The sequence below is a fragment of the Lissotriton vulgaris genome, chromosome 5 (assembly GCF_964263255.1).
Source record: "Lissotriton vulgaris chromosome 5, aLisVul1.2, whole genome shotgun sequence".
Lineage (NCBI taxonomy): Eukaryota > Metazoa > Chordata > Amphibia > Caudata > Salamandridae > Lissotriton > Lissotriton vulgaris.
The window spans coordinates 1,361,147,626-1,361,168,356 of record NC_141693.1 but is presented as its reverse complement, the minus strand read 5'-3'; the positions used below and the strand labels follow the sequence as shown (position 1 = coordinate 1,361,168,356).

Below are 20,731 nucleotides of genomic sequence, written 5' to 3'. Positions count from 1 at the left end.
AACTAACTGGTATCCAGTGAGGCCCTATGAAGGATATATTCACATACTTATAGTTGCTATTGCAGAAGCCAAGATTGGATTGTACCAAGACATTCAAGAATTGGCTAGAAATTTGAAATCAGTGAAAGGCAAAATACAATACAAGATTTGCAAGAAATAAAAACAAGAATGAATTACTGTAGAGACACAGGGTTCTAAAGTATATTGCTTGTTTATGCTCAGGAAACGGACTGACCTGAATGGCTGGATTTGTAGGGCGGTTGAAACTGGCCAAATTGATTGCATTGCAGTAGGGAGAGGAAGTGTCATTCAGAATCACCTCTGTTTTAGATGGATTAGTCTGATAAAGTTAGCAGACATCCTCCAAAGCATAGCAGGAAATATGAGTGGGAGGAGTCGGTCAGTGTCACGTCGGAAAGTAGCTGCATATCATCAGGATACAAATTGAACCAGATACCTGGAGAGTACAGTAAGTATGCAAGAGGGTGCATTTAGCTCCTTGATGAATGGCCCATTCAAGGCCATGGAGAGATTAAAAAGTGTGAAATATAATACTTTGCGATTGGTTTAGTAAAAAAAAAAAGTAACCAATCTGACACTTTGCCTCAGCATTAATGTCCTGGAGCCTCTGCAAGAGGAGCAAATGGTCAAAAATGGAAGGCAAATCCAGCAAAGCTGCAACCCCCAGCTTCGTCACCGCAGCTCTCATCCAAAGCAGATAGGACAGCGAGTTTAACCCCTTCGAAGCTAATGACGAGCTGGGCTCGTCATGGCGCTTACCTGCCGTGCGCGGATGACAAGGCCAGCTCGTCATGATTTATGGGATTTTTGTTTTTTTAGCGCAGGACGGGAAAACGACTAGCAGCCATGTGGTTAATGCTTGGATTGGGTCTGAAGCCTGCTTGAGCAGGGTCATCGACACTGAAAGTTATAGCAAAGTTCTGAAGCAGGAATGTGACTGCTTGCCTAGGTAAGGTTGAAGACAAAATGGGGTTAAAATTCGTTTTCAAATAATTGAAATTAAGTTTTTTAAGTGGCACACTGGCATTTCACCAGGCATTAGGGACTGTGTCAGAGGTCAGGGAGCTAATAAATTAAGACAAGATGTGGAGATAGGTGGCTCCTTTGCCTTTTGTGGAGCTGGTCGGGCAATGATCCAGGGATGACTGAAGGGGTGAGAGGTTTTTAACTGAGCAATTCCTTACTGAGTTGAGAGGGGTAGGTTACTCCATTAAGATGGCCAGAGTAGAAGTTGAGCAAAGAGGAGGAAAGTCATTTGAATGAGGTAAGTTTTCAGACTCTGTACTTGAACAAAAGGAGGACACTTTTCCCAAAATAAATAACTGCGGTCATGACAGTCTCTTTATGCTGGCTGGAGAATACGTTAACATTGAAACAGAAGGACAAGAGAACTGCAATTGTAGATGATATATACTAAAAGGAAAATTAGGCTGTGCTAGAAAGAGTGAAGAATGGGGGTGTTCTTGTGCATCGTAGCATCTAACATTTTGAGGTATGCAAACAACAGTAAACCTGCACAATGATTGGCAAATATGCACCACCCTGTCTAAAAAGCAATCTCTTCCAAAACATGCCAACCTACTGAAGGACACAGTCACAATTTCAGCTGTACCAAACCATGAAAGCTTTAATTGGCTGCTAGGGCATACAATAAGAGCATGTACCAGCAGTACGCTCAGACAAGGAGTCCAGTACTTGTACCAGACCACACTGGAAGTGGAGAGCAGTAACCGGGCTCAACATCAGATGACATTTTAGATTTAGGTACATATGCTACTCTAGCACCATTTACAGTCAGGCATGTTCTGCTGTACACCAGACCGATTTATCTTGTTACTGGTTTTTGCTCCTCCAAGCTGGACTTCAGTGACATCAGAACTGACCAGCATAACAAGCAGAATAAAGAAACCGAACCAAGATGGGAGGGGTAATGGTAAGTGGAAATATGATCACAAGTCCAGTATTCCCCGCATGATTCTGGCAAGGCAAGTAGTGCATCTGCTCAGGGCTCAGATACCAATGTAGGTGATAATGGGCTATAAATTCACATAAACACAGGTTGTAATGTCCCTTCTTCTGGACACTGTCATTTCACTTGTTCTGGATGCTAAAAGATATTGGAGAGCAACAGAGATTAATGGAAATCCACTGAACAGGCTACTGCAGCTGCAATTTCTTTCCTTAACAAATGAAACTACAGTGACTTAGAATAAGTTCCAGGACAATAAATAGTTTGTAGTATCCGAGCGAAACAATATTTTTTTTAAACATGATTTAGGACAATCATATGGAAGGTCAAAGTTTATTTATGGTGCAATCATGTTCAGCATGGGTAGATCAGAACACCTATCTAAGATGGCAGTTGAGTCACCATGTCTATGTTGCCGACATGTTAGATAAGGCTACACCCTACACAATCCAATTGTCTTTGCCGGCAATCCATGATTAGAGCTGTATTTTTTGCTGTGCTTCACGGTTTGTCAAATGAGGGACCACCCACCTCCACTTCAGTAAGTTAGTATTTTTTCTGACAGCTCACTGCTGTTGTTAGTGTGGATCTAAAGCTGAATGGAAATACAAAATGTTTTTAAAGTAGCTAGTGGTCACCCCTTCACAAGAGAAATTATTAAGGGGAAAAAAGTAGTTACCTTGAAGCCCTCTCAGATTAACCTGTATAGCTATTGATTAATTGCTGCTGCCTTAATCAAGCAAAACAAATGCACAAAAGGTGATGGGAGGAATGCTTTCAATTAGTCTAACCAGTGACGATCACTTGTGATAGTATTTCAACCCATCATTTTTTTGCCTACCATGCCACCTCATTTTGGACCCCACCAAGCCATATGCCAATCATTCTTGACCCTCTGCTCTTGGGTTGCTTGTGTTCTGGTTCAGGGAGTACCTGGTTTATCAGTTCAGGCTGGACTTTTCCTATTGGAGCAGGGTCAAGATTGTATTTCATATTGCTGGGTCCAAACGGAGGTGGCATGGTTTGCGAAATAACCCTGGGCTGGGATGTGGCCCCAAGTATTTACCAGTGGTTGAGGTTGATTAAGCATTTCACCCATCACTTTTTCCTATAATTCAGTGTGACGCCCTAAGTGGGACGGGTATGCCCAGACATGGGTTCTGTGCTCTCTGTGCCATTGGAACCAAGATATACTTGATTGACAATCACCCAAAAACTGATGTTGTATTGCGTGTGTTCTGGTTCAGGGAGGACCTGGCCTGGCAGCTTGGGCTTGACTGTTCCTATTGCAGCAGGGTCAAGACTTTTTTGCAATTGGCTGGGGCCAAACTGAAGTGGCATGTGGTAAAAAATTACAATGGACTGGGATCTGGCAAAATGGCAGAGATTAGTTCAAGCATTCCACCCATCACTTTTTTAAAATGCTTAATAAACAATCAAAATTACAAACATCATTGATTGACAAATTCACCACCGAATTGTTCTCCTGTGGAAAGTCCCAAAGAATGCCTGACACTTCAAAGATGAAATGGCTGAAGAGGGCTGGTCCAAAATTGTCTGTCTTTATGTATATTTGATATGTTTGCAAAACCTCCAGGACACAGATAAAGCTACCTCTAGCACGGCTTAAATTGACTCTTGAGAACACAAGTTTGTTGGTCCAGTGCAGATAACACTGTTCTGTTAAAAATAAGAATAGTTTTGTTTAAAAAATAACACACATAGTCAAGAACAGGGTGTGTTGACTTTTTGAAGCAGGTCATAGACCATGAGCACTGCACTGTCAAGCAGATGAGATGATTTGTTACAAATCTTTGACAAAACTTTAGGGAGAACATATGTCTGCCCATTAGTTCTGGTGAGCCAGCAGGAAGATTCAATGAATGACTACAGAATGGTTTTGACAGGACCAAAATGATGTGGTGTAGTTAGAGGATGAATTGTTGCCTACAAAGGTAGGAGTGGTAAATTTCTCTAATGGCTTCAAAACGTTATCAAATGGTGTGACGCTAAACAAGTCACTTCAGTTACCTAGACTTCGTTCTCATTATCAAGGACAAATGGCAGTGGGCAGAAGTAGGCTACTCGCTGTTGTTATGAACCCCTTGTCGAAAAACTGAAAAAACGTATTTCAATATTGAAAATGGTTATCTGCAGACAGCACTACAAGAACATGTTTTAACTGCTATAATGATGATCCTTGGTAAGAAGTCAGACGGATGTCTGACATACTTGTTAGGAGTTGGTAAGTGGATTGAACCAATTCGGTATTTTAGATCAGAACTTAAATTAAAAAAAATTGTGAAGAATGTGTTTTTTTTTTTTGGTTACATAGCTCGATTTAATAGGGTAAGAAGGGCAAATACCCAATATGAAAAAATATTATGGCCACCTGAACAGAGCACATTTAGGGTAGTGCTCCATCTAACAACACAAACATGTGACTCCTAAAGTTTATCTATTTGTATCTCTTCCTTGAGTGACTTTACAACTTGTACATTTGAATTTTTTTTCTGTTTGTATCTCCTCCTTGTGTGACTTTACAACTTGTACATTTGCAATTTTTTTCCGTTTGTATCTTTTATGTAACTCATGTAATCCTAAATCCTTATGTATCGCAACTGGTTCTTATGTAAAGCGCTCTGACACCTTCGGGTAATGTTTGCGCTATATAAAATCGCATTAAATAAATAAAATAAGAAGTCTATGAGGAGGAGGAGGAGGAGCTAAATGCAGGGGGAGGAGCTGCGAGAGAGGGAGGAGCTGCCTGAGAGGGAGGAGCTCCCTGCGAGGAGAAGCAGCCGCCTGCAATCTGGGGAGGAGCAGGCGGTCACAAGGAGGTGGAGCACGCTCAAAGAGACCTATCCTCTTAAAGGAGCTGCCTGTGAGGATATAGAGAGGTCAGTGAGATAGAAGTGTACTTTGGGTACAAAACAATAGCCTTTAACGAGCAGAAGCTTGTGTAGAAGATAAATGCTTGTGGGAAAAACAATGAGACGCAGCCAGTCACCGTAAAAAGAAGGAGCATCTGATGATCTGAAGGAGTAACTTGGAGAGATGCACACATCAGTGCAGGGTCTTTTTAGCAGAAAACAACCGCATGAGAGATGTGGTCACCAAGGACAGGGAAGGCAAAGGTAAAAGAGAGGGTTGCGGGTTTTCTGTGCACTGTGACATGACAACAATGCAATTGTCAATTCATATGCTCTATTTCGTTGCAGTGTAATTTTAATTGCCCTATCTTAACCCCTTCCATGCTGGTGACGAACCCCAGCCGTCATGCACTACGGTGCTCGTGTGCTGATGACGGCTGGGGTTCGTCATGGCCCGCCCGTGTTCGTCCGGCGGCCGCACACGGGAAAAATCGCGGCCGCACGGAAGGGGTTAACCTACAAAAAAAGTGTCTAAAATTGGAGACGACTGTAGAACAGCTTTAAAACTGGGTTCTACCTGGTTTTTTCCTCCAAAAGAAACTGTTCAGCACTAGTCCTACTTGCATTTTTTAATTTGTAGCAAGACTATTTCCTGAAACCGGTCATTAAAAAAAAATAGTGCACGATATAAATCCTATTAATAAATTAAAAACTTACCTAAACACAGATGTTAATGATCAGAAGTGTAATTTAGAAAACATGCTCTGTAAATTACAATGTCAAAATTTGTCAAAGCATGCGAGGAGACATGCAATAACAATTGCGGTCTTAATTCAAGAGAAATGAATTAAAAAAATGTAATTCTGCTGTTTTAATCCGCATTATTTATTATTTTAGCTTGTGCGTATAATCATCGCTCCTAGAATATTGTTTGACATGAAAGTGTACATAAACAACAGTCTTGAATCTTGAGATAATGAGCCCTGAAATATGTTATGAAACTTGTCCTTCTGATTTAAATTTTTTTTTTATGTGCAGCAGTTGTATTGTTAATGAATTGGTATGTTTCTTTTATGATGCTTAAGCGTCGAAATAAAGATTGTATACTAATTAAAATGTAGCAGTTCACGGAAGCGGAACTCTCCGAAAGCAACTTGGCTCCAACAGCTGAAACAGAATCACACATAGACAAAATAAAAAAATAAAGTTTGGCAGAGGTTGTGTTTGTTGCTTTTTCAGCCCCCGACTTAACTACAGAGATATCCCCTCAGCGAACAAAACACAGAGAAGAGGATAATTAATTCAGATCCACCAGCCCATTCCAAAAAGCTTTTGTCATTTCTAAAGCACCAGTTACAAAATCCGCCTACAACCTCTTTCTAATGGGAACTGGTCAAGGCAAGACACCTTTCTTAACATAACATGAGTTCAGAACTGACCTGGTAGAGGAGGCGGGCTCTGTGGCTTGCCTCTGTATTCGTGTGCGACGCATGAGGTGTTCCTTCATGGAGAGCTGAACTTCAGCCGGAATATCCGGTGATGTGTGGCTGATCTTTACAGCCGCCTCCAGGAAGCCAAGGGTGCCCGTATCCTTGAACTTGTCCGCCATGATGTCCTTGTCGCCGTTGAAGGCTCTGAAGTTGACGGCGTCCTGGGCTATGGTGGGGTTAGACGAAACGGCCTTGTTCCTCCAGGGCACCCAGCACAGCTTCCAAAAGAGAAAGAGAAAAACGGCCACCAGGGCGAGGCCACACACAATAACAATGACTGCAAGGAGGCTGACGGAGAAGTCTACAGGGGCAGAAAGCAGGAGCGGGTGAGGGCGACAGACAGAGGAAAGGAAGGGAGAACATGAGGGACAGGAGAGGGGAAAGAAAAGAAAAGAATGGCTGTGAGAAAGCATTAAGGTAAAAAGAAAAGATGGCAAAACTGGTTCAAATTTTAACCTAGCTTACTCTGGCTAACCTCTATCCGCTGCTCAATGGAAATTAAGAAAGTTTTACTCACCAACAAAAATACACTCACTTCTCAAAACCATGATAGCACAGGCACTTCACCCACATACAACAACTGTAAAATTATGGCATCTCCCTTTGCGACAACAGACCACCCACCTCAAAGCAAGGCCACACTGTTCTGTGGCACACTCATCCGTCAAATTACACCACAATGTTCTTTAGCACATTCAAACTCATTTTACTGTCGCACTGTCCAACACGAACCATCCCAAGACTCTAAAAACACGTAACCATGCACAACCAAACACAACCACACAGAACCAATCCTTGGTAATCCCAAACCCGTGAGAGAAGGGTGCTCAGATTTTCTAAATTGCCACATTATTGGTGGAAGGTTGTACATAAAGGCCGATACACTCTAAATAACAGTGTACGCTTTTTAACTACTACAGAATGGTGAAATGGCGGTGGTAAAAATGTGTCACTGCAGTGTCAAGAAACAGAATTCCACATGGCCAGAGTACCTGCCCATGCAAAAGTCTGAGAATGTAGGGGACGTAGTTACCCTCTGAGGAAAAGTCAAAATGAGGTGGAAGGGATTAAGCAGTAGCAAGCCAATTTTTTCTTCATTTTTTTTTATCTTCCTCCCCCATCCCCACCCCTATGGGAGAGGACCTTTGGATTATTGGACCACGGAGTAAACACAATTCAGGATAACTTAGCCATACCAACTAAAATGTGACCTATTCCATCTCACCGTATTGGAGGACATCTGGGATCAACTCAGCTATGTTTTACTCTAGGACGGTAATCCTATCCGTGTTGTTGGTGTGTATGTGTAGTGCTCGAATCCAGTAACCGGAAGCAATACAAAATCATATATGGTTGCAACTTATACTGCACTCCTCACTCAGAATTTCACAAAAAACGTATTGCTTTTGGGCCAGAAATAGGCCATTTGAAGGCAAACGTGTGGCTTCGATGCTTACAATGTCCCACTTAGGTTTGGATTTGCATAACCCCCACCAGTGCGCCTGATTTCGTACTTGCAGACACATTCCACATCCTGCAGTCAAAGAACCTTTGCTAAATACTTCAGCGAGGGTGGCCTTGAAATGCAGGTTCAAAGAGTAGCTGCATAGGAAACGTGTGCAGTATGCAATCTGGAGCCACTGAAGTATTGCAACCCAGCTGGTGAAGTTCGTTCATTAACTGACCAGCAATTACGATGTAAAATTGCTTTATGTGAAGTCTTAATAGGTCATTGCCCTCGTCAGATTTAAGGCACGTACAACTGACAAGAAGTATTTCCATTTCAAAGATTCACCCCCCCCCCCTCACCCCCCCCAGCTTTGAATCATTCAGAAATAATTGGCACTGCACTCCCTGGATCTCAATACAACTACACAAGGGATTGAGACTATAAATTACAAATGCCGGAGGTTTGTCGTTTTATATTCTGTAGCTTGAATTTTGAGCATAGTTTCGGTACCAGTGTGTGATGACTTTGGGCTGGGATATTCTGCTGGTCGGGTGGAGCTGGGTTGTTCGAGCTCAGGTCCGGTCCTAGAACTCCTGGGGCCCCGGGCGAAAGAGAAGATGTGAGGCCCCTCTAATTTGCATATATCTTCCAGTCGCAGCCGGCATGACTCGCGGGTGGAGGATCACGCGGGAGTTTGGAAGGGGGGGTGGAGAACAGGAAGCAGGCAGCCTCCCTCCCCTCCCCTAAGCCAATCATAATGCTGCAATGGCAGCGTTGTGATTGATCAGTACGCCGACCAGCCAGGCGCCTTTGGGGAGGCCACTTTCCCCATGTAGGCTGCATTGCAGCCTACATAGAGAATGGCCAGAGTGCGCATGACTGGTTTGGCCGAACATTCAGCGCCCTTAGCAGTTGGCAAGGCAATCCTCTCCTGCCCTTAAACAGACCCACCCGCCCCCAACTAAACACTTCTGCCTTCTCGCAGTGCTAGAAGCAGAAACATAAAATGGTCGTTTTAGCATTTTGTGTTTCTGCTTTTGCGAGAAAGTAGTGGGGCGTCGCTCCTCCGCCCTAGTGAAGGAGCCGCCCTTGGTAACATCACAAGAAGTGACATCATAGAAAGTGACATCGCAGGACTATTGATCTTATTTGGCATACCTGAAGAGGCCTAACGTGGATATCAGTAACATGGACAAAAATATAAATATACAAATGAAATAAGTCTATATATTTTAAAACTGTTAAATGGATTACATTTGTCTCATTAGATGGAAAATCTAGGTCTCACAAAGATGTATGTTATTGATCACCGGAGTTTCATGACATTTTTGTCATTGCCGAAAATTCCTGGAGACCAGGAAGGAGGCAGCAAGTGCTTTTAGAAACATAATATATTCGCAAACATGACCCAAAGTCAGCGCTCAATGCGATCTCACCGTTTGCACCGCCCTAGAGCCTCCCTGCTCAAGGGTCCTGTGACCTCAATGACAGAGTCACTGTTGCTCTAGGGTGTGCTGCTTCGTAGGCCTGCCCAAAAGACTTGCGGTGAGCTTCAATAGGGATTGTGGTGGACAGGCCTTCAAGGTTAACCCACACTTGCCACTGCTAGGGTTCACCTGCTGGTGCTAAGACACCAGGGCTTCTAAGGTCGTGCGGGTCCTTCCAAGGTCTAGCATGGAAATGTGCTCCCTCAGGAAGATTGGTCTGGTGGACAGGTCATGAAGGCTGAACCTGGCTCCCCAGTACCAAATTCGGCAGCTCTGACCATAGTGCCACATCCTCTCTCCACTGAACACCATACTACTCCACTGAGAGAAACTCGCACTGCCTTCAACTACAACCCAATTGTGCCCCGCTACTAACACCTAGAGGCGAATCATTTCAAATTATGCACTAGACAAGAGCAATATGCTGCCAAAAAAAAAAGTGACAACATTCTGGAAAAAGCAAACACTCATAAGGAATGTAAGAATAATTAAAGCATGTGAAATGTAAGCAGGAACAACATGGTTACCTTAACGCTTTAGCACTTATTCAGAAATGAATGAGTGATTTTGCACGAAAAGTTAAGGCCATGACTACAAGGCCGGAACTGACCTGCTTCAATGCCCATTGAATATATCCTTACAAAACAAAAGCAATATGGTTTAAAAAGACCACATTTGTGAATACAGAGCAGCGGTATGCACTTTATTTTCCAGTCCGCCCATCAAGGAGGTATTGCAGTACATCCAGAAATGGTGCACTTCCCCACCTGGGGAAAACAATGCTGTTTGAAGAAAGACAAGAAAACAAAAGTAGCGCTTCACTGGTAAACTCTGTGTTGTGGCACTAATGTGATTTGGGTGTGAATAAAATCAATCTGGCCCCTTTTCGACCCACTCTGTCTTGCTTTAGTTATTTTTTACAGTTTGAATTTTTTATTTCTCTCTTTCCCAAGGCTGCACTTTGGAAGTGAAAAATGTCACAAAAAAGATGACCTTTCCAGCAAAAAAGTTTTATTTTTTGTATTCATTTCACAGAGGAAGAAATAAAGGAAAGGAAAAGAAAGAGGGAGTAGTGGATACAAGGCGCTGGGAAGGGGGCCCCCACGCCCTGACCTTGCAGATTTCTATAGTGCTTAGAGGCCCAGGGAAAGGGGGCCCCACACCTGGACCTTGCAGCTTGCTCTAGTACTTGAGGCCCAGGGAAAGTGGGCCCCTTCCCCTGGGCCTGAAGCAGTAACAAGGCCTTTCTTAAAACACTGCCCCAGCACCAGTTTCTCTGGCTGCTCCCTCCTCCCCTCACCCACTGCTCCTTACCTGTGTCCAGCTGGTCCTGGAAACAAAGGGGCCTTCGGTCACCTAGCAACAAAATGCAGACAGGGAATGGCTGGTACTTAAGAGAGGTGTTGCCTCGCCCCTGACACTCTGAGCCCTAATTGATGGCCCTGCCTCTGTGACTTCCCCACTCTGTTTGTCCCTCCCCCCCCCCACCCCTGCACCCTCAGGAATGCCACCACGCGGTCGTCGACACCAGACATCTCTGATGTGTATTGTAATGTGTGGGGAGGGGGCCCTGGTGGAGCAGGGGGGCCCCCTGCCTCTCACCTGAGCGCGAGGCCCTGGGCGGCTGCCCATACTGCCCATGCCTAGCGCCGGCCCTGTTCGAGCTCTGTGGATATCTTTCTTGTGGGGTAGTTTTGTCTGCTGTGTGCTAGAGGGGGCTCTCTGAGGGTCTCCGAGCAGAGACACTTGTCAAGATCTTGTGATTCTTCTCTGTATGAACATACCCCATGCACCGATATCCTAGTGTACAGACAACGGGGAGCGTATTACCGGAGTGCCCCGGAGGCGCAACTGGTGTTTGCGCCAGCTTTGTGCACCCCTGGGGCACTTTGGTATTCAAGATGGGGCCGCAGAAGCTGGAGTATCACATTCAGTAATACCGATAGTACTGGTGCACATAAAGGAACAGTGCTGTCATCAAAGGGCGTTCCTGTATATGCGTGAGGGCATGGCCCCATGCAAATGAGGGAATTCCTTTGCCTCTGGGCCCGCGCCGTATTACAGATGCGGGATCAGAGTCAAAGAAGCTGCCAGGAGGTGCACTAACAGTGTGCCGCATAAAAGGTGACACTATCAGTGTGTCCCCTGATAGCAGCCCTCTGGAGGAGAAAGGGGGTCCCCTGGACCCCCCCCAGGCATCCCCTTGCAGGCAGATGCATTCACTCACTGCACCCGTCTGCAAGGGGATCTCTAATACCCTTCAAAGTGCAGGCAGGCTGTCTCCTGCACTGTGAAAAACTGAGCTGCTTCAAAGCAGCCGCTCCATTTTTCACCTGAATGTGCTACCCCAAGGGCAGGGTGAGTTTGTGGCTGCCGTGAGGGCAGCACATTCACTAGAATATGGCACATTTTCTGGTTAGTGTTGGATGCACCTTTTGAAGGTGCGCCCAGCGCTAACAAGGAATATGCGCTGCATACGTAATGCAGCCCCTATAGTGTTTGCCTAATGCACCTCTGTACTGAACACTGCCAACTGCTTCCATCAGTGTCAAACATGAACCAAATAGTTGACACCACCCCAATACTTACTAATGTTAATCATACAACCACTGCCCACCAGAGCATCAAACGACATCCAGTCTCCTGAACATATACAGTGGGAATCCCATGCCAATTAACAGTCAGTGATAAACCTGCATGATCCAGTGAAAATCCAATAGCGGACAGCTCCAATGTCATTCCTATGCCCATCCCCGTGACACTTTTTTCCAATTAGCTGCGAGTGTCCGTCTTGTAACTACCTTCTACAGCAGCGTCAATTTTGTACATATTTGGTAGTCCAGTGTCCTCGGCCCACTGGGGCACTCCACGTTAGCTGTTCACGGCTGACCCAGTACAAATATTCTGAGATTAGCTGCCATGCAGTCTATGCTATGCCCACTGAGGAACAGTCAGTACATTGCACGTTAATCACTAATGGTACAAAAATGACAACGAGCCATCAACTAGCCCCATGACATGACATCAAGATGATTGAGGAATAAGAATATTTTCAGCTAAAGCTAGTTTCACTTGTATCACTATTCCATTTTGATGGTAGCCCCGTAGGTCTGAACTTGCTTGGTTCTATTGGCTGAGATACAAGGACTGGTTGAAAGTTTCCCTCATGAAATACAGCTAGTTGGCAGTTATGAGTACCTACTGTCTGCACTCCGTTGACAGTTCATTGTTTACCAGCCGCTACCGTAGCCATAAGATAGGCATCTGCTTCTATAGAGCATGCACATAGTATTCTGGCAGCCTAAGCAAGAGCAGTGGACCTGGGCCGAGAGCACTACACCTGCCTTCGAGGGAGTCGTACTCCTTGTCACTTATGGTGGGTGCTGTGACCAATCACTGTGCGCACCCAGAGTAACGACTTATGTATTACATGCTGGTTTACGGAGAGCATTAGTGCCAAACATTAAGATTCCATGGATTCTATACTGTAGAGCTACTGCCCGAATGATTGACGTCTGTCCTTCATGAGCATATTAAGTTCACCCAATTCCAATTTAGTCTCTAATCTCCTTGGGACTAGACATTCATGTGGCTGGTTGTCATCTTTGAGCAGTACAAGGAAATGAGTGGCATTCAGTCCTGCACTGCGAGTCTGGCTGCGGTAACCAGATTATCCAATGCCTCAGGGATTGAAGGTGTTGAACAGCCATCATTGTGTGTCTTCAGAAGCAGCAGCCAATTTTTTGGCCTGAAAGACTGCTACGGCCCATGAGGGAATGGCTGGGAATGCACCATGGGGATCTCCCAGTCTAGAGGGAGGAAGCAGATGGTGGAAAGGGCAGTGTCATCTTAAAGGTTTTGGGGCCCTGAGCAAGACATACTTTAGGGGCCCCTGTCTGGAACATCTCAAGATGGAGAAATAGATGCGAGATAGAGAGAATTTTCATTTTCCCAGGCGGCCCCTTGGAAGGTGAGAGCCAATGGCAATTGGCCGCTTTGGTCATACTTTAAAATGTCTCTCGCTAAAGGACACAGGAGGGGCGGTAAGAGACAAAAGAGAACTAGAAAGGAGAGAGCAAATGGGACCCAGGCAAGAGAATTGTTCAGGCAAAGGCTGAAATGGTAGCTAGGGAGCAGAGAGGAACAGAAGTAGAATAGGAAAGGGAGCCACACTGATGTAGTCATTCCTCAACAATCAATGACTACAAGGGACTAAGGAACACATGCATCAAAGTAAGGAATAGTGATTCCTAAATTGCGATTTTTAAGGAATCTCAATTTAGGAATCACAATTCCTTATGCATGTAGGAATAGTAAAAAATGTGATTCCTACACATTCCTTAGTTGCGACTCGCAAATTGTGATTCACAATTAAGGAATTGTTTCCCATTCATTCCTAGAGGTCCATAGGAATGGATGGGATTGCATGCACAATTTGTGAGTACCAAATAGGTACTCAGAAACTGCTTATGCAATTTGAACGGTACAAGGGGCCAAAAGGCCAACCTGATGCACCCCCTAAAAAAGGTAGGTATGCACTTGTGGTGCACTCACATGCCCTAAGGACATGTATGTGCACCAGAATGTACTTTGAAAAATGCATTTTTTTGCATTTTTCAAAGGAATTAAAAATTACTATCAACTTGAGGTTGTTGGCAAATGCATGATGCATTGCATTTCAGGAATCGCAATTTATGATTCCCTAACTGTATTCGCAATTAAGGAAATCGAAAATATTGTGATTTCCCAAATTGCAAAAAAGTACATGCATCTGAAATGGCCATTTTGCCATCACAAACAGCAGAATTTTGTGATTGGCACTGTTTGCGATCGTAAAATGGTTTGATGCATGTGCCCCTAAACATGCTAACCCGCTAGCACTATTTGCACTAATGACTTTTGCCTAATGCCCTAATGGCTTTTTAATATGCATTTGCTTAATCAAATCAATGTGCAACCAATGCTTTGGAGGCATATCTCATGCAAGGCAAACTTCATCAGTAGCCCTCAGTGACTACTGTTTGCTTTCCAAATTACCTGGCTCTATTAAATGGCAGTATATGACTTAATTCCTAAGCCAAGAAGAGAGTTTCATAAGCCAAAAACCGTAATAAAGTCCACAGTACAGAACAATTGTCAGACAGTTAGCTCTAGAGGCTGACAAATATAACAAGCGTTTGGAAAGACAATAGGTCTGGCCCACATTATGATTTACTAGGCAAAATCTTTTGGCATTGCCAATGTTTGAGTGAAGGTGGAAGATGGCACTGGCATTTTTTGAAGCATCAACGGGCTAGCAGCATATTAATAGCAGTATCCCAGAGTCACTGGAGAAGAGCACTGTGTGGGAATTACAGCAGCATTCCCGGTACACAAAAACAAAGCAGCAACATCATCATTAGGAGAGAGGTGCATTAAAATATTGAATGTGTCATGAGCAGCTACTTTCCAGGAAAACAAAATCAATATTTAACGATGGGCTGTACTTTTCAGGTATAAAATAGCTCCTCATTCCACCCAATGGAGGTGGAAGGATACATTTTAGCAGACAGTAGAGAGAGGATAAGACTCACTATTCCTCTGAGTTGATAGAAGATGTGACCAACAATGTCTCAAGCCAGTGGCGTACAGTCTTGAGCAAAAGCAGATAATGGCTGAAGAAGCTGGACTGTAAATCCCAAAATATGTGAAGAGTATGGCTTAAAAATACACACACACAAAATCAAAACTATCTTGATTTATGCCAAGCCTATAAACTATACTTCTGGAACCCAGACAGAAATTTGGTTTGGGCAATGTTGGAGACAGGTCGAATCAACCTTCAGTGGTGTAATTGTGACTCATATGTGGATTTTACAAATGGAACCCAGCTTTGCAGGCGTGCACAGCTTTGTTTAGCCAGACGCAGGACTCTTTTTAGTATGAATTGCAGACACGCCACCGTTTTGTGGTAAGGACTGGCCAGGATATGCTGTTGAAAGATAATTCCTAACTGAAGCAACAATCTTGTGACAGTTGAAAATCCAAGCTGACTTTTCTCCAATCACTGAAATTTCAATGAAAATGGGGCTTTTAGTAAGACTCCTTCTACCACCTACAACTTATGGCATCTGAATCTTGCTTCCAGATGTAAAATACGTTGGTTAAACCATTTTAGGTTGATGGCCATGTATTTGTTTAGTGAAATATAATGTTTCAATAAGAGGTAATGTAGGGTATGCTAGTATACCGAAAATTAATCTGGGCCACGTCATTTCAAGCAAGTGTACTAATAAATGCCCGCATTTGTTATTACACTACACGTTTTAAATTCCATGTTATAACACCAGGACAGCGAAAGTGGTATGACAAAAACAGTTTACTGTCTCACAGATTGAATGTTACAATGTCCTTAGCAGGGAAACACATCTCCCAATAGTTAAAAAGTCTCTTTGATACTGCTCTACCGCACTGTTCAGATGTAACCCCATTTATCTGATTAGCTCCTCTAATGGTCCCCAGGCCTCATGAATGTGATGCTACCTTCTGTGAGAACTTAAAACCCTAGCATTCTGGTTTGGGCTGAACAGCTTTATTTGGCACAAGCACACACAGAAAAAGCCATGGCATAAACAATACATGCAGGTGAAGAGAGAAATGTTAGCAATTCCATCCAAACGCTTAACCTTCCTTTCAGGATGATCTGCTTGCATATTGTCAACTCTAGAATTACAGGACATACTGTCATTTACTCCTAAACTAAATGTATAATGTATTTTAAAATCTTTCATGGCTACTTCAAACTATACCATTTTTGGACTCTCAAAGATCTGAAAGCAGAAACCTCTAAAATGGAGACAATCTTATTGATATCTTTTTAACAAAGCTACAGGAAAGTGTTTCTTATTGAGTGCCTTTCTCCCGATGTTGTGATCTAGATTCTTCAGGAATTTGTGACTGAGGATTGAGGATTAGGTGACTTCTGTCCATCTCTTTGTGTGTTACCTGTTAACATGAGGAAAGATTAGCTAATCCCAGCTGGCAAATTAAAGTTTTAAGTGAGATCGTAGTAATCTAGCACTTAAATGCACTAGTAGCATGAAGGTTAAATTACCCATTTGGGCAGCAGGGAAGGTTTACAATAGCAATCTGAATTTATTGAAAAGCGTGTGTGTAGGCATGCAATTTCAACTTTAAACTGCTCTGAGAAAATCTGCACCATACCATGTAAATAAACTTATTTACCATTGATAAAAGTCTACGTTTTCATTAGTTAAGTCACATACAAGCGGCTCCTTAAAGTTCGGAAGACCTGGGTGCATAATATCTAACGGTAGAACATGCTTAATAATTAAGCCAGCACTTTTTCACTACATAGAATGTAGTAACCTATACCAATACTTGTGAATGAAAAACATATTTTTCATAACTCAGGTTACAAAAATCATCATTGCACTTTTTTTTGGGCAGGATTATTTTTGCAGCTTTTTGTAAAGCTGTATAGCGCAGACTCGACCCTAAATTGTTGGAGCACTTTACATAAGCGCAAGTTACATTACTTGTGATAGGCAAGGGGCGATTAAGTGATTTGCCCGAAATCGCAGGCTGTTGAGCTAGCACCAAGATTAGAAGTTGTAATACATATGAAAAATCTAATTCAGCAGTGAATTTTTCTTTTAATGTCCTGCAAATATGATTTTAAAATCACCTGTTTGCTTTTGCATGGATGTCTTGACATTCATCCATTGAAGTTTTCTAGGTTATCCCCTCTAGTGGGAGTATTTACTTCATAGAAGGAGTTCAAATGCCTGGCATGCAGACAAGAGGGAAGATAGGAGTTAATAATGGCTTACTATTGTGGAATATTTGGAGGCGCAGGGCAGGAACACATGGTCATTATAAAGAGGTGGCTGTAACCTTCCAGCTCAACATGCTGAAGGCAAACATTGCTAAAGGGTCGACAGTGCCTTTAAAAGGGCTCTGTGACCAGCCAAGATGTTTTCACTCACCTCAAGATTGGGCCCAGCTCTGTCCAGCAAGGGCAGGTATTCAATAAGCATTTCCATACGGCAGGCATTGAGTGGGATGCAGAGCTCTTCACAATGGCACAGGCATTCTGCCATCTCTAAAGACTGCAGAGTTGGGTTTTCTTAGATTTTTTTAAAACAAAGTAACTATGAACTACTGTAAAAAAATAAAAATTGCGTGCACTGTTGAAATTATTTTAGGCCTCTCACCATTCACTGGTTAGTAAACACTAGCACAGCATTTGATCATCTGCTCCTCAGAATACATCTTAACTTGGTGAAGATCAGAAGTGGTTGTTACTACTCTCTTTCTGATTAGGGAAGGACGGAGGTCTTTGTCTAATACCCACTTGTACCCAAGGACTGGAAACGATTCTCCAGGGTCAAACCAGCTAGCCTTTTGTTAAAACCTGTAAGTTAAAGGACAGGAGAAGGGTCTTCAGTGGAACAACTACCTTACCATTTGGGAGTGGAATGTACAGGGATCAATGCTGAAGTGAACAGTCAAACTCCCCTTCACACTCTCCTCCCCCCATTGCGGTCTATGACCAGGCCACCTGGAAACCCCACTAAAAGCCTGGGAGCTTTTAGAGTGATTAGTAAAAAGATACCCATCACCAAGTAAAAGTTTGGACTTAGTAATTTTGCAACCACTGCAGGATCAGGGGAAGGTTTCAATTGTACCGAAAAATTCACAATCTTAGTGGGCAAGCTTTCTCGGTTAGTCCTGCTCTGAGCTTTCAGCCATGACCATAAAAGGCTTCAGCAGGATGTTACAGAGAAGGTATTCGACTTCATGGATCTCTGTCTAGTTTCAAAGTGGAGATGGTCCCTTGGGAGCATTTTATGCTCCAAAAAAGTGACTGAATCTGAAGGTAAACATAAGAATGGCTACAGGTGTCAAAGGGATTCAAGCAAGTAGAGGACTTTAGTGGCTACATTCTCTTAGTCAGTTTTGAGCTTTTGCCACCAAAACAAATATTTAGCGGGAACACAAAAATTGAGAATTGAAATTCTGTAATACCTCTTTTGCTACAGCAACCTGATTTGCACCAATGGAGAATTTGGAACCTCGATAAAAAGACAAAAAAAGAAGTGAGTTGGAAGATTTAACTCTTGACATGTCAACTATCTAGGCTTTTGTACATTATGGTTAACCCAAAAATGTGCCTAGTTCACAGTCAGCTGCAACCATAGATGCTATGCAACTGTCTTCTCTTTGACTTAAAACATTAAACATTAATCTCTCCTCTCTTGTTTACTTGGCTGTGGCTTGACTACTGTGGTTTCTCACTTTTCTTATTACATTTGTGTATTTTTTAGCTAATTATTTTTGGATTGTTTGGTTTTTTTTCAACATTGATGTTGTTTTCATGCTGCTGAAATACTTACCAAACATTTTTCTGGGGGAAAAGACTTCAGCTATGGGTCATGGTTACCAGGGTTTAAGTCCATGAGCTCTGATAGAAAAGGTGTATTAATATATCAACATACTATTCTACTAATTTTGATGGGACTCTTCCTCAAGTTAAAAAGCACCCACGGTGAAATATTAAAGGCAGTCACTGTAGTAAGTGTTATCATGCACTGCATTCACCATGATGCATTGGTGGTGAACTGAGTGCAGGGGAGTGAGGCACAGTGCTCACACCCTCTTTTTATGTCACAGAGGTATGTTTTGTTAAAGGAAAGAAATGATCACTTAAATCTGAGCCATTCAGAATGCACATTCCTCCAATAGTAACTGTGCATGTGACATCACATGTGCATGCCTATTGATGTCCATGGGAATCGTTTGGGTTGAACTGAATAGCACAAAAACGTATTTAAGGTTGACCTCCTCCAGATGGAGGCGATTGATCACTAAGAAACCAGAAATAAACCACTGAAACCAAGTGTATTTCATTGTATTGTATTGTATTGGTTTGCATTGTTTTGTATTGTTTTGTTCACCTCTTTCACTGAATAACAAAGGTTACTGTCTTTGATCTTGCGGAGAAAGATCACTTGTCTAGAGCCGATATGAGTCATTTTGTCCTACTGTAAGTTGCCTGAGCACGCTAACTGCACCTCCACCCATTGCGGCGGGAGATTATTAAGTCATCCCCAGCTTCACTGAGCATCAGTTTGGAATAATAATGTGGGGATTTCTATCCTTGTGCCATCAGATGCATCAGGCTCAGAAAGAGCGCACTACTTCCAGTAATGCTACTGTTTACAAGAATTGGGGACTCAAGGACAGAGGCTGCTCTTTACAAGGATTGAGGACTCAAGAAAAGAGGCTGCTCTTCACAAAGATTGGAGACTCAAGGAAAGAGGCAGCTCTTCACAAAGATTGGAGACTCAAGGAAAGAGGCTGCTCTTTACAAGGATTGAGGACTCAAGGAAAGAGGCTGCTCTTTACAAGGATTGGAGACTCAAGGAAAGAGGCTGCTCTTCACAAGGATTGAGGACTCAAGGAAAGAGGCTGCTCTTTACAAGGATTGGGGACTCAAGGAAAGAGGTTGCTCTTTACAAGGATTGGGGACTCAAGGAACGAGCCTGCTCTTTACAAGGATTGGGGACTCAAGGAACGAGCCTGCTCTTTACAAGGATTGGGGACTCAAGGAAAGAGGCTGCTCTTTACAAGGATTGGGGACTCAAGGAAAGAGGCTGCTCTTTACAAGGATTGGGGACTCAAGGAAAGAGCCTGCTCTTTACAAGGATTGGGGACTCAGAGAAAGACTGCTCTTTACAATGATTGGGGACTCAAGGAATGAGCCTGCTCTTTACAAGGATTGGGGACTCAAGGAAAGAGCCTGCTCTTTACAAGGATTGGGGACTTAAGGAAAGAGGCTGCTCTTTACAAGGATTGGAGACTCAAGGAAAGAGGCTGCTCTTCACAAGGATTGAGGACGCAAGGAAAGAGCCTGCTCTTTACAAGGATTGGGGACTCAAGGAAAGAGCCTGCTCTTTACAAGGATTGGGGACTCAAGGAAAGAGGCTGCTCTTTACAAGGATTGGGGACTCAAGGAAAGAGGCTGCTCTTTAAAAGGATTGGGGACTCAAGGAAAGAGGCTGCTCTTTACAAGGATTGGAGACTCAAGGAAAGAGGCTGTTCTTTACAAGGATTGGAGACTCAAGGAAAGAGGCTGCTCTTTACAAGGATTGGGGACTCACAGAAGGAGACTGCTCTTTACACGGATTGGGGACTCAAGGAGAGTGGTTGCCAGTAACTGAATAGCTGAACGTATGCTGGAACTTCAAGTGACAACACGGAATTATCCTTGCAGAGTACATTCACTTTTTATTTTGGCTTTTATGCAGCAATGCCTTTTACATCAAGTCGGCTATTAATTTTTCATTTCAATTTTAAATTTGCTTTAGGTTTTAAAACTTGTAATGCTTTCTCTTAACAGGGGGTTTCCACTTTGTTTTTCCATCAAGGTATTTCTG

The 20,731-nt window shown here is 43.2% G+C and overlaps 1 protein-coding gene across 1 annotated transcript in view; it reads right to left on the bottom strand.

Moving 5' to 3' along the window:
* The window catches only part of SYT6 (synaptotagmin 6), an 889,964-nt gene that overhangs the window by 556,422 nt on the left and 312,811 nt on the right, over positions 1-20,731 (bottom strand). The window contains exon 2 of the mRNA XM_086923295.1: positions 6,303-6,654. Coding sequence (XP_086779421.1) covers positions 6,303-6,472 — 170 coding nt within the window. The 5' untranslated portion in view covers positions 6,473-6,654. The remainder of the gene's footprint in view (positions 1-6,302; positions 6,655-20,731) is intronic.